Raw genomic sequence first — 17,964 nt, 5'->3', positions numbered from 1 at the left:
CTAACACTGACGTCTCTTTTTGCTTGTATATCTGAATGTATAGGGTGTTTATTTGTGATTGCTAATAACTTACGTTACATTGTCTGCAGACAATGCATGCTCATTCTCAATTCTGCATGAGTGGGGACTATACACTGGAAGCAACAGAACACGCCATCCGTGAAACTGCCAAAGAAGAGGCTGACGAGTACTTTGTTATAGTTATGAGTGACGCCAACCTAGAGCGATACGGCATTCCACCCTCTAGGTTTGCCCAAAGCTTGACCACCAACCCACAGGTTAACGCCTTTGCCATATTTATCGGATCTCTTGGGGACCAAGCTGAAAGGTAAGAGATATATGACAAGGTAATACTGTGTTATTGTCCTCACTAAATTAAATTCAAATTCCCTCTATAAGATCTTTGATTTTAGGCATCATAAGTCCAGGTGTTCAAACCTTACGGCATTGTAGTTAGTCATTTTTTATTCAGTCTTTCTCAGGCCTCCGGGAAATCCATAAACTAAACTAGTGTGACATGTCTTTCACAGAGCCTCATCACCATGTTGTTTTATAAGTAGCAGCCACCTCTGCTTGCTATTGCCCACTTTTGTTGCATGGGCGGCTTTGTACAGGCTGTGCTCCAATGGTAAAAAAAATGAGATGGGGCATTTACAGAAATGCTTTTGGCCAAGGATTGAGTGGTGCAAAGGCCACAACAGCCTTTCTTTAGCGAGGCTCTTTCATTTGGGTTCCACACAAGGTTGGAGTTGTTACACTTTGAACACTGTGACCTGGCTGAAAGTCCTCCTTTTCTTTTCCCTCACCCCCCCTTTGGGAGCAAGCGAAGCGGACAGAAGGAAACATTGTTCCAGGTGAGGGTCACAACTCTTGTTAAAGCCTCAAAGGCCCAGACAAGATGTGGTGATTGGGCTTAATCTCAAGACCTGATTAAATGTGGTAATCTGAGTGAGTTTGATTGAGAGTCACCTCATGCAGCCCCGGTGGTGGATACAAAATTGTGAAGGGGTATTGCTGTGGAAGGCATATCATGAGAAGAAGAATGGTGTAGGACATGACTAGGACAGCCTTTGTGATGGGCTCATTATGGTGAGGCCTTGAGCCTATGAATCTGGCGTCGTACTGCGTTTAACGTATCCTGTAGCATTCGGGAAGCTGTAGGGGTGCCCACAGAAAATTATACAGTTGTCCATATTGGTGGACTCTGGGCCTACGCTTCCTTCTGATGCTCCCGACCAGATTTTTGAGGTGTCAGTCAGCCGCGTTCGAGAAACATGCCATGCTATCAGGAAGATTCCAGGCAGAGCTGAAACTGGTCTGTGACAATACCTGTGTAGACAGATGGGGCAGTCAACAAACCAAAGGGAGCCCAGAAGAAAATACTAGAAGCTTTACTGTGTAAAGATGGCAGTGGCCTGAGTGCAGTGAGAAGTCAAAGGTTTGGTTGCATGCCCCCTACACTGGCAACTTATACTGTCCTCTGTGGTATCAAATCACTTATCAGCTGGGAGCACAAAGAAAATCTAGAGGCAGGGGCCTTCCGTATTGTCACATACATAGCCCATTAGGATGAAGGTAAGAGAGGCGTCCGGGAGCATGTGGGTAATACTGGTAAACAATAAAAATGGAACAAGCCAGACTAGAAGGCGGAAAACTACACAATTGGCAACATTAAACTAAAGAAAACCCTTTAAGAGTGCAAATCCATAGAGCAATTGTCTGGGACCATACAATATATTAGGATGGAAAAAGGCGGAAAAACTGAACAGACTACCCACCAAGAAGAAAAGGATGGGGGGAATAAACCTTTAACCCACTGAAGCACCTTGTACTGTGGAAAGAAAGTAGAGGATGCCCTGTGGAGCTCCCATGGAAGAAATCACCTAATGATAAATGCAGTAAATGTAAAGTCGGTCAGAAAGCAGGTGATTGGCAGGTTTCAAGTAGGGCAGCGTACACATTAAATGAAACTAGCAGGACGATAGGCAACATGGCACCCTGGTGTACCCAGTTAGGCCTCTTGCCAGAGTATTTAGATCGCAGTAAACTCAGTGGGCCAAAAAGAGGCTATCCAAAGGGGTGCCTGCTCTGGCAAGCCAGCACTCCCTGGACCAATGTTTGCCTATCAGGGCAACTGAAGGGCTTAATGCACTATTCAAGAGGAAAGCTCATAAGAAACAGTTGGTCATAAGACAGGCCCACATGGCAAGCGGTTTGCTCTAGCGGCATATATAGATTGGCTTTAGTTAAAGAGGGTGGTGAGACTCCCGGGCCAATGGGTTATCTTTTTCAAAGGCAGAGGACAGCATGTCTGAATTGGAGGATGTGATTAAGAGCTGAAATCAACAGTAATGCTGCCTAACCATGAACTTGTGGAAGATATGGAAGGGAGTGGCTGATGCAGCAACTGAAGGTTTGTGGTCTTCACAGAGAGGGGCAGAGGATAATCCCCTTGAAGCAGTCTTTGACCAACAGCAGCTCTATGGCACTACCCTAGACAGACGACTCTCTTCTTGACTTGTGGTTGAACTGACCCATCAGGCCCAAACCCAAACCCACCCCTTTTCCTTCCTCAGGTATCTCGGAGCACCCACTGATGGCATGGCTGAATTACAAAGAATGAGATGAAATTTGGTGTTATCAAGAGAGATGGAATCACTTCTCTTTCACTCAAAATGTATTATGATTTTTTAAGATTATACTAAGTACAGCAACGATATAGTCCTTTGATCAAGTCAAGCAAGAACTCTATGTAGTGGGACTCAGATATATTCTCTTTGTAAAAATAATTGGGTTATTGGTTGACTGGGATGTGAGCCCTGGTCAAGCAACAACCACAATCCGGGTCAGGGTGAGGAACAAGCCAGCCCTAAATTAACCTGTGCTCAACCCTCCGGTAGGTTGGCAGTGAACAGTAAAGTTTAACTTCTCAAATCCTGGGAGTATGTTATCTTTCTCCTCCATAGGTCACAGTCCAAGACCTTTATGTGGGTCTTTCTCTGATCCTTCCCTTCCTCCGTTGGTGACTGGTGGGCCTCTGTCAATGCCCTTAAAGCATTCTGGAACTAGGCTTTTTTAGTGCTATTCTTAGCGGGCAGCCCCCTCTCCTGATAAAACTCTGTGAGCTGGGCCACGGTGTGGCTCTCCAGGTTGGCCAGCTCAAAATCCACCCTTGCAGGTGGGATACAGACACAGTAGAATGAGAATACATTTGGAAAAAGCAGGAAGGCCAATCAGGTAGAATTTAAACTCAAATTTGTCCCAGATAATAGGTGGTAGTGTACACCAAATCACTGTATTGCACTGCACAAACACAAGTCCTATCCCACCACTGCCACCAATGTTAGAAATTAGGTTTCTGGTTGACTGGTGTGTGAGCCCTGGTCAAGCAACAACCACAATCCTAGTTAGAGGAAGGCACATGCAAACCCCAAATTAACCCGTACTCACCCTCTGGTAGCTTGGCACAGAGCAGTCAGGCTTAACTTGAAGGTATTGTTTAAAGTATTTGTGCAACACTTTAAACAGTAAAACAGTGAAAACACAACACAAAAAGGATCTCACACCAGGTTAGACAAATAGAGCCTAATTTAATAAATAAAATAAGACCAAAATAACATTCAATAAGTAAAACCAGAGATATTGATTTTTAAAGTTTTAAGTTGAAATAGCGCCAAAAAGCACAAAGCACCTACAAGAGGTATCTGGTCGTGCCGGACTGGGACAAAGTCACAAGTTCAGACCGACCCCGATGGAGCACGGGCTAGCTACAGGAACCCTGTTAAGCCTGCTGAACAAAGTACCTTAAATCCTGGTTGTGGAGCGTTGCGTGGGTCTGGGTCGAAGAAGCACCACGCAGCCAAAGGGATGCATTGGTTCCAAGATGCGATGAGGCTGCGGCGCCAGGTCCTGTTGCATCATCGTTGAGGATCCCATCGACTGGGCTGGCAATGCGAAGTCCTGGTATTGGGGATGCGGTGGGCAGCTGGTGATGTATCTGAAAGAAACACAGTAGTTCTAGATTCCTTAACTTAGAATTACCCCCAGGCGTCAGAATCGATCCGGAAAGTTTTTTCGTCAGTAGTACCTCTGCGCGTCGAAAGGTGGCGCACGTCAGCTCTGCGTCCGCCGTTGACGTCATGTTGCCGGGATGACGTTGTGGCAGCTACTTAGACGCCGCCCTCGCGCACTGACTTCAGTTCTTTCTATTTCTGCGCCAGCCAGCGCAGAACCGATTAGAGCAGTACCTCCAGTCAGTTTTTGACTGACTTTTTTCTCTACTTTTGTCGGCTTGTTTTTTGAGCCTTCGACTCCTGGTGCACGAGGGATGCCCGGCTTAAAGGCATGCGGTTCCTGTAACCGACTGATGTTGGTGACGGATCCGCACTGCGTGTACCTCTTTTGCCCGGAGCGCGACCACGACCCCAAGTCGTGCTCCGACTGCCGGTCGATGGCGCCAAAGGCTTTGCAGGAGCGGTTCCGAAATCTGCTTGAGCGCCGGCAGTCGGTTCCGCACCGTTCGAGGTCCCGGTCGCGAGGGAGGTCGAGGGACCGGTCGCGGAGCCACCACCATTCGCCCAAGTCATCGAAGTCTTCGCATTCAGGGTCGGGTAAGTCAAAGCATAAGAAGAAGTCAAAGAAGCACCATCACTCTTCGACTTCTCCTTGTCGTTCGGCCGATCCGACGAGGGATGCGGGGGGTACCCCTCCCGCGGTGCTGCGTGCGGAGCCCGAAGAGTCGACTCTGCGTTTCCCTCTCTTCCTTGACCCAGAGTGACTCCCGCCCAGCTTCGTACGTTCTACGAGGCAATGCATGCCATCTTTGGGCGGCCCGGACCCGCCAGTGAGCCTTTGGGCCCTGCGGAACCGGTTGGGGGCTTAGGCCTTCTCCGCAGGCCCCCCTTGGATCCAGGCCTGGATCCAGCTCAGCACCAGTTCACTTCATTAGACCTCTGCCAGCGCCGCTTCCTCCGGCACCATTACCGCATTTGACGCCGGTTGGGCCCCGGCCGGGGTCAACCCCGGCCTCCATCCTGACTTGGACCCGGACTGACGTCGCCCAACACCAGATCCGGAGCTGAGAGGGGTTTTTGTGCCCCTGTTCACGCCTGGGGTCCTTTTCAGCCAGATTGGCATCCAGAGGATGAGGAGGACGACTGGGAGGGATCAGGAGAACCTTTAGCTGATCAGGTAGAATCTGTACAGGACTGGAGAGAGGAACTGGGAGATGCAAGTCTTCTGGACACCTCCCCTGACCTTGGCATGTTGTCTCCTCCTACCGTGGCTATGGAGGAGGGAGCTTTGTACGCAGTTCCGGGGGCCAGCGGGCGGGCCTGTTCACCAACCCCCTCCCCCCGCAGCAGCCTCCAAACCTTCCTAGACCAACATTTCAGGCCCATCAAACGCCAGTGGGCGGCAGGATTCACCATCACCTCCCCCACTGGCGTACCATCATGTCCAACAAGTGGGTTTTGCAGATAGTCTGAAGGGGCTACTCCCGCCCCTTCAAGCCTACCTCTCCAGCCATACCACTGCATGTCGGAGGATCACCTGGCCCTTCTCCAGCAGGAAGTAACGGCTCTCTTGGCCAAGGGAGCCATCGAGCGCTTTCCTGTCCCAGAAGTAGGTTGTGGTTGTTACTCCCACTACTTTCTGGTCCCCAAGAAGGACAAGGGCCTGCGTCCTATCTTGGATCTTAGGAACGTCAACCTTTTTCTCCGGAAGGAGAAGTTCAAGATGTTGATGCTGGCTCAGGTCTTGTCTGCCCTCAACCTGGAAGACTGGTTGGTAGAGTTGGACTTGCAGGACGCTTATTTTCACATCACTGTCATGCCGGCCCACCGGCGTTACCTGTGGTTCAGGTAGGCCACAAGCATTTTCAGTTTACCACGCTCCTCTTTGGCCTTACCAGCGCCCCTCTGGTATTCACGGCACTCTCTCGACGACTGGCTGTTGAAGGCGGGCTCGTCCCAGGCAGTCCTCTCCCACCTCCAGACTATGGCCGACCTCCTGCATTTGCTGAGGTACTCCATCAATGTGCCAAAGTCACACCTGATTCCCTCTCAGAAGCTCCTCTTCATCGGAGCGGTTCTGAACACGACACGGTTTCGGGTCCATCCTCCCGAACAGCGAGTCCGGGATATTTACGCTATGATTCAGATCTTTCAGCCTCTATCCTTGGTTTCAGTCAGAACGACCCTGAGGTTGCTGGGCCTCATGGCCTCCTGCATCCTGCTGGTCGATCATGCCAGGTGGCATATGCGGGCTCTGCAGTGGGACCTGAAGTTCCAGTGGGCGCAGCATCTGGGGAATCTGTCTGATTGTGTCCAGATCTCAGAGGGCACTGCACGACAATTGCAGTGGTGGCTCACGAACCAGGATTGGCTCAACGGCAGATCCCTCTCCCTTCCCCAACCAGACCACACAGTGGTGACGTACACATCCCTTCTGGGATGGGGCGGCCACATGGGGGAGGTGGAGATCAGAGGTCTCTGATCTCCGGCGTAGTCCGGGCTCAACATCAACCTTCTGGAGCTTCGGGCGATTTGTCTTGCACTAAAAGCATTTCTTCCCTCTGTACGGGGAAGAGTAGTGCGGGTGTTCACGGACAACACCACCGCCATGTGGTACTGCAACAAGCGGGGTGGAGGCGTGGACTCTATGTCAGGAGGCTCTCCGCCTCTGGACATGGCTGGAACGTCAGAGCTTGTCCCTGGTGGTTCAACACGTGGTAGGTTCCCTGAACGCCAGGGCAGACGAACTGAGCCCCAGGTGCATGATGGATCACAAATGGCTTCTTCACTGGGAGGTGGTGCAAGGTCTCTTTCAGCAGTGGGGAGAGCCTTGGTTAGATCTATTCACCACCGAAGAGAACGCGCAATGTCATCAATTTTGCGCGTTCGAATTTGCAATGCTTTTTGTCGTGAGTGGAGTTGCAGTCTGTTGTACGCCTTTCCGCCTATACCACTTCTGCCCAGAAGATCAAGCGCGACCGGGCCCAAGTCATTCTTGTGGCTCCGGATTGGGCACAAAGAGTCTGGTATCCCAAGCTGCTCAACATGGCCATCGATCCTCAGATCTGACTGCCTCTTTGGGGGATCTTCTGTCATAGCAGGCAGCAGGGGACGGTCCTCCATCCGAACCTGTCCAGCCTCCACCTCCTTGCGTGGAGATTGAGCGGCGGCAGTTGATGTCGTTTGACCTGCCTCCCGAAGTCTGCGATGTAATCTTGGCAGCCAGGCGTCCCTCCACTAAGACGGTATAAGCCGGTCGGTGGAACAAATTTGTGGCATGGTGCACAGCAAAGGCTGTGGATCCCCTCTCTGCCCCTCTTTCTGAGGTTCTCTTGTTCCTCCTATCTTTGGCCCAGCAGGGCTTTGCTCTGGGCACTATCAAGGGCTATCTTTCGCCATCTCTGCCTTCCTTTGGCTTCCAGATCAGCCTTCTCTTTTTAAGTCCCCGGTTGTAAATCGTTATCTAAAAGGCATAACCTCTTTCCTCCTAATTCTTTTGTTATGCCTCAGTGGGACTTGAATCTGGTTTTAACCTTTTTAATCTGCGCTCCCTTTGACCTACTCCACAACTATCCTTTAAGGATTCTCATGCTTAAGACTGCCTTCCTGGTTGCCATCACGTCTGCCAGGAGAGTGAGTGAGCTCCAGCCTCTTTCATCTAAGCCTCCTTTCTTGTCTGTCCATCTGGGCAAAGTGGTCCTTAAAACCTGTCCATCCTTCTTGCCCACGGTTGTCACTGCCTTTCACATCGGGCAGACCTTCACTTTGCCCACCTTCTTCCCACCTCCGCATCCTTCGAAAGAGGAGGAAAGGCTCCACCGTCTGGACCCAAAACGTGTGCTTTCCCTTTATCTGGATCCCACCAAACAGTTCTGGGTGGATGACCAGCTCTTTGTTGGGTACTTGGGTGCAAAGAAAGGTTGACCGTACACAAACAAACTATCTCCCGGTGGGTCGTTTTGTGTATCAAAGCATGCTATTCTCTGGCGAAGAAGGAGCCTCCAGTGGGACTGCGTGCCATTCTACCAGGGCAACAGCCGCAACTACTGCTCTGGGACAAGGTGTTCCTCTAAAGGACATTTGTCAGGCAGCTGCATGGGCCTTGCTGCACACGTTTACAAAACACTACTGTCTTTACTGTCAGGTCCGGAGAGACTGTTTCTTTGGCCGTTCTGTTCTCCAGGACTTTCTGGTGTGAGATTGGTTCGCAGACCCTCCACCGGGTTGGTATTGCTGGGGTATCTATTCTAAGGTATGGAATCTATGACTAACGTGTTTCTTTAAGATGAACAAGTTACTTACCTTTGGTAATGATATATCTGTAAGAAACATTAGTTAGTTATAGATTCCTTACCCCGCCCCACCCATCCTCCCTGTTCTGCTAACTGATTTCTAGGGTTAAGGTTTTCCTGTCAGGGCCCTAGGTTTTTTACACCAGTGCTCAGTGTCTTGCATGGCTCTACGTTTCAGGCGTGGAAAGTCGGGTACAGAACTGACTTCAGCGCGCGAGGACGGCGTCTAAGTAGATGCCGCAACGTCATCCTGGCAGCACGAACCGAACGACGGACGCGGAGCCGACCGACGCCACCTTCCGACACGCAGAGGTACTGTTGGCGACAAAACTTTCTGGATCCAGTCTGACGCCTGGGGGTAATTCTATGGTAAGGAATCTACAACTAACTAATGTTTCTTACAGATATATAGTTACCGAAGGTAAGTAACTTGTTCGTCGGTTCCAAAGAGCTGCCAGGCTGCGATGCAGAATCTGGTGGTGCCGTAGAGGGTGCCGTCGACAATAGATGAGAGGTCTTTGGCCGGATATGTGCCAAACCTTTTATGATGCATTGGTTTCGAGGACTACAAAGGCGTTGCGGGCCTTCTGCGCCGGGTCCAATCCATGCAGCAGCGGTGAGGCATTGATTTTGCTCAAGGATTTGGTGCTCAGCCGAGGAGATGCGTCAGTTCAGTTCAAGGATGCAACGCTCAGCAGAGAAGATTCGTCAGTTCTGCTGGTAAGCACCTTAGGCCCACTTCCGATGGTCCAGGACTGGGGAGGCACCACTTGACAGGGTAGACTTACTGATGGAAGAGTCCAGATGCAAGATTGTTGGAAGCCTGTTATGTCCCTGAAGCTTCAGATGAGGAGGCCAGTCAACTAGCCCTTGGAGTCACTCTGGGTTCAAGAGATGCCTGTCAAGTCCTTCTCACCCAAGCAAGAAGGCAGCAGGCAGCTTGTCAGCACAGCAAAGCAGGAGTCCATCAGAGTAGCAGTCCAGCAAAGTGGCAGTCCTTTTAGCAATACAGATGTCCTTCTATCCTGGCAGAGTATCCACAGGTTCAGACGTGTGGTGAGGTGGTGGTGTCTGAGGTCCAGTACTTATACCCAGTGGTGCCTTTGAAGTGGGGAAGACTTCAAAGACATTCCTTTAAATTGCACAGATGTCTTGACTTCCTGCTCCGGCTGCAGACTCACTAGAGGGGGGTATGCAGCTCTTTGTGTGTTGACAGGACACAGCCTATTCAGGTGTAAGTGAGGCATTGCCCAGTCCCCCCCCATCTTGCCAGGATGACCCATCAAGTCACACCTAAGCTCCCATTGTGTGTGGCTGTCTAGGTGGAATACACAAAGCCCAGCTGCCAACTACCCCCAGTAATGTGATGAGAGATGGGCTATAGGCACCAAATGGCTAAAGCAAGAAAATGCCTAATTTCTAAAAGTGTATAAAGCAACAATATCTCAATTGGATTCACTTGAGCAACAGATATATTTGCATGTACAAGACATTACAAAGGATCTGGACATAAAGAAAGAGAGACTCAAGGTTTTAGTTTTTGAAAGTGCATGTAGCATCATATATTAAAGGCCAATTTTTACAAAACCAGTAAAAACAAAAATTTTGAAGAGCAGCACTTAAGACAATTAATGCAATGGCAACCCAAGGGGGCTTTGTTCACTACGTGATAGTGAGACAAACGGTGACGGTGCGAGTGACAAATGGGTGAAGAACAGCAATAGACACAAAACAGTACCACACGAGCACTGCTACGTGTTCCAGCAAGCGGACCAGTACCTACATTCTGCCTTCTACCCGGCCGTGACGGGGCTCCGTCCATGTGCCTCATCTCCATCTCCATTACCCGCAAGTTGCCTACCACGCTACCCCTCCCAGCGACCCCCCACCCCCTCCCAACAATCCCCCGTTCCCTCTAATGTACCATTGATCTCTTCCTTGATTCCCTCCCACTTCAGGATACACAATTGTGCACCGGACTCAATTCCATATTATCCTGGATCTCTGATCACCCCTGGCCACAACGGGGCTCAGTTTTTGTGCCTGCATGACCTGTAAGTGTCTCAACTTCGCTTCTACACCTTTCCAGTTTTCATGCATTACCCTCAATTCTCCTCCCCCCTCTCTCCCTCAGTACCTACATCCGGACTCTCCCCCACACGACCACACATCCAACACCCCTTACCAGAGCGGGGCTCCTCTCCTGGGCCTGCACTTACCTTGTAAGTTTAATCCCCATGCGCCTTCCACCCTCGCCTCCGTCCTTCCCCGCACACCCATGCCCCCCTTCCCCTGTCCCCTCCTCCCCCTCCCTGTCTTCTTTTTCCTTCACCCCTCTTTTCCCTTCTCTCCCCTACACCTTTCTTCTCTTTCCTTCATGCCCCCCTTCCCCCTCTCCTTCCACCACCTCCCAAACAAACCCCCCACCCACAACCCCCCTTCTCTTTCCTCTATTCACCTCCTTTCCTCACCCACCCCGCTCCCAATGCACGCCTGCCCCCCTCTCCCGAACATTATTAATTTCCCCTTTTCCCCCTCCCACCCGCCCCCAGGCCCTGCTGTCCCTACGCCCACCTTTCTCTAATTCAACCTACCCAACATCCCATCAGATGCCCACACCCCCGCCCTTTAACTATCCTAACCCCCCCTTTCCACCATCGTTCGTCCTGCCCTTCGCTGAGGCACCGCATACCTTGCTCCCCTTACCTACCCCTTCTTCCCTTACAGCACTTCCGTTAATCGGCAACCCAGTCCTGATGAAGATCCTAAATTAATAGGATTGAAACACCGTCGACCTGCATTACAGCACGTTACCTTCTCCGGTTCCTAAACTAACAGCAATTACTCTATTTCTAAGGAGGAACAGACAATTTTTGTATATATTGTTTTAATTTTTGTCCTTTTGCGTCTATCGCTGTTCTTCACCCATTTGTCACTCGCGCCGTCACCGTTTGTCTCACTATCACGTAGTGCACAAAGCCCCCTTGTGTTGCCATTGCATTAATTGTCTTAAGTGCTGCTCTTCAAAATTTTTGTTTTTACTGGTTTTGTAAAAATTGTCTTTTAATACAAGATGCTACATGCACTTTCAAAAACTAAAATCTTGAGTCTCTCTTTCTTTATGTCCAGATCCTTTGTAATGTCTTGTACATGCAAATATATCTGTTGCTCAAGTGAATCCAATTGAGGTATTGTTGCTCTATACATATGTACACCCAGATCTCAATCTGGTCTACGGGTTATACTCCTGTTGTTTTTTCCCTAATTTCTAAAAGTGCCATTTTCAGAACTGTAATTTAAAATCTGACGTAGCCATAAGTTAGGATTTTTAATTACGAGTCCAGAGACACCAAACTGTAACCAGGTATATCTTCCCATGTGGAAATTACGCTTAGAAATTGTAATAAGGTAACTCCATCAACTAATGCATCCAGATTCATGATGAACAGTTATTTGATGCCCCGTGCATCGCAATGAGAGTCTCTTTGTGCCACAGAGGTTGACACAGCATAATATACAATGCCTGAGTAATGCATTGGCACTAGCAGGACGACTTTATAAATCATTAGGAATCCAATTACTTGATATCGAGAAAGTGTTTAACTACCTATTTGCTCTCTCACATGGCTAGTTGTGGATCCTGTCCTCCTTGTATACACTAGACTGTTGTACAAGGAAGGAGAGCGAGAAAGAGATACTCCTGGTGGAAAATATCTAGATGGATGGAGGTATTCTGCTGGACACCAGGATTGGAAGAGTTGGACTTGTTGTATGCAGACGATCCTCTGATATACCTTTGCCACCTAACACAGTCAGATGCACGAATACAACAAATTCTAAATGGCTTTGGGGCTCATACAGAGCTGTTAGGCGACTGGGCCAAATTCATCATAAATCCTGTCCAAAGTGGCAGAGGTCGTACAGTGGGCCTTCCACTAGCAATTTAGTGTTCCAGTGGAAGGCTTTAAATACATATGGATCTGTGTTTAACAAATAGTGATCTGAGTGTGAGCAAGCAGCATGACTCTCTAGACACACTGAAAAGTGACCTCCTGCATTGGGCACCACTGCTGCTGTCTCTGATGTGCAGAGCTGTGCTAATTAAAATTGTGGCATTCTGAAGGGTGATGTATGTCATGCAGAGAGTCCCCCACGAAAAACCACCTCCTTTTTTCAAGGGCCTAACTTCAATGGTCAGTTCATTAAACTGGAACAGCTGGAGTTTTAAAGTTTCAAAGTGGCTATGGTCAGCTGCTATAAATCAACCTTTGGTGGGGGTCTATCCATGTTGAACTTTTTGCATACTGTTGTGAATCCCAACTAGTGCTTATTAATGGCTGGATCTTTAGTAGAGATGCAGACCCAGTAGATACAAGTGAAATATGGGCGATGGGTGGACACACACCTCTGCATTTAGTGTACTCGCCTTTCCAGGAGGTGATTGATAAGGAAACCAAAACGCTGAAGCCCCACTTTCGACAGGGACATTTTTGCCTCAGGTTGTGGAATTCAAAGGCTTTGAGGTGCTGGAATACTCTTGGAGGATGTAATCAAACACAATTACAGGAATTCTTTTGCGACCCTGCAGTAAGAAATTGGCCTCCTGGGGGTTGGATGGGGATGCGGCCGAGCTGTTTACCAGGGCTGGTTTCCGTCGATTTTGTTACAGGGAGCCAAAATTGCCAGCTCCGATAACAAAAACAAAACCCCCAGGGGGCCAAAACCGGCCCCCACCCTGGCGGCTCACCGGGGAAACGCCTGGTGCCCGCTACAGCCAGTCCGGCCCTGTTTGTCATGCATTTTCATCTTATCTGGCCTTTTTGGCACATGGAAATAGGCTCCTCCCACATGTTTAAGATGCCTGGTTCAATAGTGGGCTTTCCTTCATACCATTTGGATCTGGGAGGCAGAAGCAGGGGCCCTACAGTAGAAACAAGCCTTCAAAGTGTCCGTAATCCCCAGAAGGTACTTTTTTACAGAAAAGATGACTTAGACTTGAATAGATACAGCCCAGTTGGGCGTTAGTGGCCCTGGTTTGGATGATTACCCAATATTGGAGAGAGGTAGAAACTTTGAGCCTTAGTAAGTGGGAAGCATTTGTATACCATTGCAGAATTTTGGAAATCCCAGTATGTGAGGCCCAGGTTTGCGCGAAGAAACACAGGAAATAAGGGTGACCTGGATGGAGAAAGGAGGTATCCCATTCAAAAAAGGCTTCCTTTTTTTATTCCTTGTTAGGTTTCGCCTGCACAGCGCTTGCGCTGTGCTTGAGAAATCTATTGTTTTTAATATAAACTTAAAAGGGGCTTACATCCCGCCCCCTCTCTATCCTGGCTTCTCATTGGTTCCTGTGTGTGCCACTTACCTTTCCTCCGTTTCTATTGGCTGTAGCATATTTTCCTGCATTTCCCAATGCTTGTTCCTCGTCTGCTTCTCTTATCAGTTTCCTGCCGCCGAAATACTGTTAACATCCGCTTTGGTGGAACTATATTTTTATAAGGTTTTGCCTTTTACTATTGCAGCATATTTATATAACAATTTATCAACCAAGAGATTAAGTGATTTTCAGAGAATTACAGGATGTTGCACGGTGCCGCCGAGAATCGAGTCGGGAATCCCAGCTCTCGAGTTGACAGCTCTGGCCACTGCATCACATCCTCTCCACTCGCTTGTTATCTGTCAGGGCGCTCTTTCTTTTTCCTGGACAATGATTGATGAAAACAGCTCTTCATTACCCGATGCATTACCAATGTTTGTTTATTTTCTTGTTTCTTAATGTCATTATGCTCGCTTGAATATACACCAGCTGTTTTCTGTGTACAGAAAGTCACACACGCTTTGTACTTATATGTTGCTTGTGGCTTGCCACACTTTGATACCTGTGATGTTTTTCTGATTTTCGATGTGTATTGAAATGCCAATAAAGTTGTTTATATACAAAAACAAATAGGAGAAAAAGGATGACTACTGAGGAAGATAGTTTCATTGGCGGTCTCCTTACATGTGTGTACTCCCTTAGCAGAACCAACTACAACAACCATAATTCTATTGGTCACTGTGGGAGAGGAAGCAGGATTCGTTGTTGGGGTGATAATGAGCAAGAAATGGTTGGGTGTGTATGTATCAGCGTTCTTCATTATTTGTCTATGAGTGTTTGTGAATCGTGTATGTGTGAGCCTGTCTGTTTGTCCAGTTCAACCCTGGTGCAGGTGTCCCCTGCACTAGCCTTGGTGTGCTATCCCCTCGAATGTGGCGAAGGTAAGAGAACAAATGATTATGATCATTTCTGTTGAACGGATTGTGCACAGCCGCCTTCGGGTGCAGATTCATAATTTTGTATGCAGTGTACATTTTTTTTAAATAAATACGTAGCAGGGCTCTTGTCAGTAGGCCACTGCAGCTTGCTCCACACATTGCCAACACAACTACTAACCATCACACTCCTACAAGCGTGACAATTCGGACTATTCCAGGCCCCCAAAGCTATAAGATTGGCCTGGGCGGCAGGTAATAGTAATTTTTAATGTATCTTCAAATAATAAGTAACCGCTGCGTTCATCTCGAATTTAGCCAGACAGCGCCACCTTGTGGCTGACTGTCACAAGCGCCGGTGTTGGCAATTAAGTGCTGGTGCCGAGTACCGGAAACCACAGGCTCAAATTAAGCACTGTCTGTATGTATGTGTTCAGCCTCTTCTACATATGTATAACCAATAAACCACAAGCATCTGTATGCAGACTTTTCAAGCATTGGGGTGAATCTTCATGGCTATATGTGACTTCCACAAGCTTCTGTGCACCGTCACCTCGAGGGTCATATTCATTCTCTGCCTCATGTGTATGCCCAAACCTCCACAGTCCTGTGTGTGTTGTGTTTGTGGGTATGTGTGGCCATCACAACCCCAAGGAGGTTATTTAGCATATGACGGGCTGCACTGCATTCAGCTAGGGCAGTGGACATGTACTCCGCTGCCCTGGTGGACTACAGCTAGAAGTGGGTAAGCCACTGAAAAGTCAAGCTCAGCTCAAGGTCCTCTTGGACCCTCGAGGCCATAGCAAGCCGAGCTTTCTTATGGCTTCCGCCTACCACCTATGGCCTACCCTCGTGCGTCAAGAATTATATGCCAACCAGTAACCTTCAATGTGAAACAGGCAAGAGAAAGAGGTGCTCTTTTAGTGGCTGAACTGTTCAATGTGGTGCTCGTTTAGTGGCTGAACTGTTCAATGTGGAACTACAAAACCTGGGATCAATCACGGTTCTCCTGCTTTATAAAACTGTGTCATCCTTGACAAATATTTTATTTTACTTTGCCTTATATTTTAATTACCACTTATGATAACACTTGTAAATATGCAAATGTAGGATGTGCGCTGTATGGAAACGTTTGTGTTTGATTTACTAGATTATAATGTTGCTCTGTATAAGAACTAAGTACATATTGTGGCGCACAGATGACTAGTGACTTGGCCATTATTTCACCAATGGCATTGGTCAGGGGGAGAGGCAGGAATGCTTACACTATTACTTTTAATAAATACCTCCGTTGCAGGAATATAATCAGACGTACAAAGGTGAAATGCTTCCACCTGTTAAATAAATACACCTTTTTGAATTTTGAAGAGCCTTTATCGTATTTTTTTTTTTGCAAGATGTTTGTTTTATAATTTATTTGCAAATATTTTCAGGGCTCGACGCGTAGAGCCCAGCCAGACCCTCAGCTCTCCCTGTTCTTTGCTGGCTCGCCCACCTCTAACTGCAGCCAGACATATGTAGAGTTGTTTCTCAGTCAGCGTTATGTGCCTTTGGAGAAGCCGCTGCCATTGCCAAGGTGGCCCCTCTGAAGGCCCTGAAACTTTACTGTGCACGCGCCACGTTTAGTGCACCTGCACACAGAGGTTTTTTCTTTCAAAGACAAACAATAAATGCCCTTGACGCACTGAGTTTTTTCTGAATATGTGGGGATCATGTATTTGTTTTCCTAGAGGACGGCCGGGCTTTCCCAGGAAAATACCCAGCCATCCTGAATGAAGAGCGTGAACAGTTTATTCTTTTCTTGAAGTGAGCCACCGCGCTGGAAACGTCACGTGTAGATTCGCCCCGTTCGTTGCTATTACTGTTTCGTGTCATACAGAGAGGGGCGCATTCTTTCTTTACTGTGTAACGTCCTCTTTTCCATTCGCAAGTTCCGCGTCTCCTCGCTGCCGCCTAACTTGAAGCTTTTATTGCTCGCCGAGTGTCATCTCCCAGTCGGGGGTCTCTGAAATCAAGCCCGGGACATTCTTACTCCTAGCCTCTGACGCGTGGATGTCCTCGCTGGCGGCAGTCCGTTCCACTCACAATACCTTCCGTACATCTTTCATTGGAGAGGAATGGTAACCGTCCAGGAATGGGGTCTGTCTCAGAGCACGGCAGAGTCAGAGGCGGCGCCAGGAATTTAATACAGTAACTGCTTCAGCTACTACATGCCAGCCAGTATGTCACTTTCTGTTATATAGAGTTTGATAATGGCATGTAGCCTTTTTCCAAAAGCTCCCAATTCCAGCAGAGAAACTATCCCTTGCAGTGGCAGACGAACTGAGCCTGAATGGCAGCACGTCATTCAGTGCTTAATTTGAACCGGTGATTTCCGGTGTTTCCAAAAGCTCTCAATTCCAGCAGAGAAACTATCCCTTGCAGTGGCAGATGAACTGAGCCGGAATGGGAGCACGTCATTCAGTGCTTAATTTGAACCGGTGATTTCCGGTGCCCAGCAGCAGCACTTAACTATCAACACCAGTGCTTGTGACAGTCTGCCACAAGGTTAAGTTGTCTTTCTAATTTAGAGAGGACCACAGCAACAACAGTTAATTATTAATGCAATGCACATTAAAAAAAATAATGACCTGCTGCTCACAACGTTCGCATAACTTGGGGACCTGAAATCGTCTGAATTGTCACACTTGTAGGACTAGGAGTGTGATGGTTACTAGTTTGTTGTTATGATAATTTGCAGCATGGCAGGGGCAATGCGTGGTGCAAGCTGCAGAGGCCTCCTGACCAGAGCCTATTGTTTATTTTTTACAAACTAAGCACTGACTTGAGTAGGTGCACATTGGAGCTAAAATCTAAGGCTCAGATCCTGAGTACAGAGTTGATGCCTGGGCACATGATTTCGCACCCACTGTTACCTATAGCAAAGGCACCGTCAATTTTGGGATGCAAAATAAACTTAGTATTCCGAATTAGACACAATACATTTTCTAGGACCAATTCCTTCGGGACCGATCTGGTGAATTTGCTGTGATGTCTTTTGAAATTACCACATTACTTGCAAAACAGATTTGGTCAGAAACATTTGTTTCCGCCCAAATTGGTAGTTAGAAGACATTTAGGGCCCGATGTAGGTAAATCTTTTTTACCACTTCTTAAATACCGATTCATACCGAATCGGTATTTAAGAAGTGGTAAAAAAGAGGAGGGGAGATGTAGGTATTTCAGATTCGGTAAATACCTAATCGTTAAGATTCGGTATTTACCGATTCTGTAAATACCGAATCGGTAATGCCCATTGATTCCTATGGGCATTGAAGCCCATAGGAATCAATGGGCATTACCGATTCGGTATTTACAGATTCGGTAAATACCGATTTCAGCAAGGGTGCAGGGGGTGTCACTTTGAC

The 17,964-nt window shown here is 48.1% G+C and overlaps 1 protein-coding gene across 1 annotated transcript in view; it reads left to right on the top strand.

The window, feature by feature from the left end:
- VWA8 (von Willebrand factor A domain containing 8) overlaps positions 1–17,964 on the top strand; it is a 1,418,144-nt gene that overhangs the window by 1,394,957 nt on the left and 5,223 nt on the right. The window contains exon 44 of the mRNA XM_078657276.1: positions 90–328. Coding sequence (XP_078513402.1) covers positions 90–328 — 239 coding nt within the window. The remainder of the gene's footprint in view (positions 1–89; positions 329–17,964) is intronic.

This window comes from Lissotriton helveticus, chromosome 8, assembly GCF_964261635.1.
Source record: "Lissotriton helveticus chromosome 8, aLisHel1.1, whole genome shotgun sequence".
NCBI lineage: Eukaryota > Metazoa > Chordata > Amphibia > Caudata > Salamandridae > Lissotriton > Lissotriton helveticus.
Note: the sequence above shows the minus strand (reverse complement) of the source record. Positions and strands in the feature narration are given on the sequence as shown.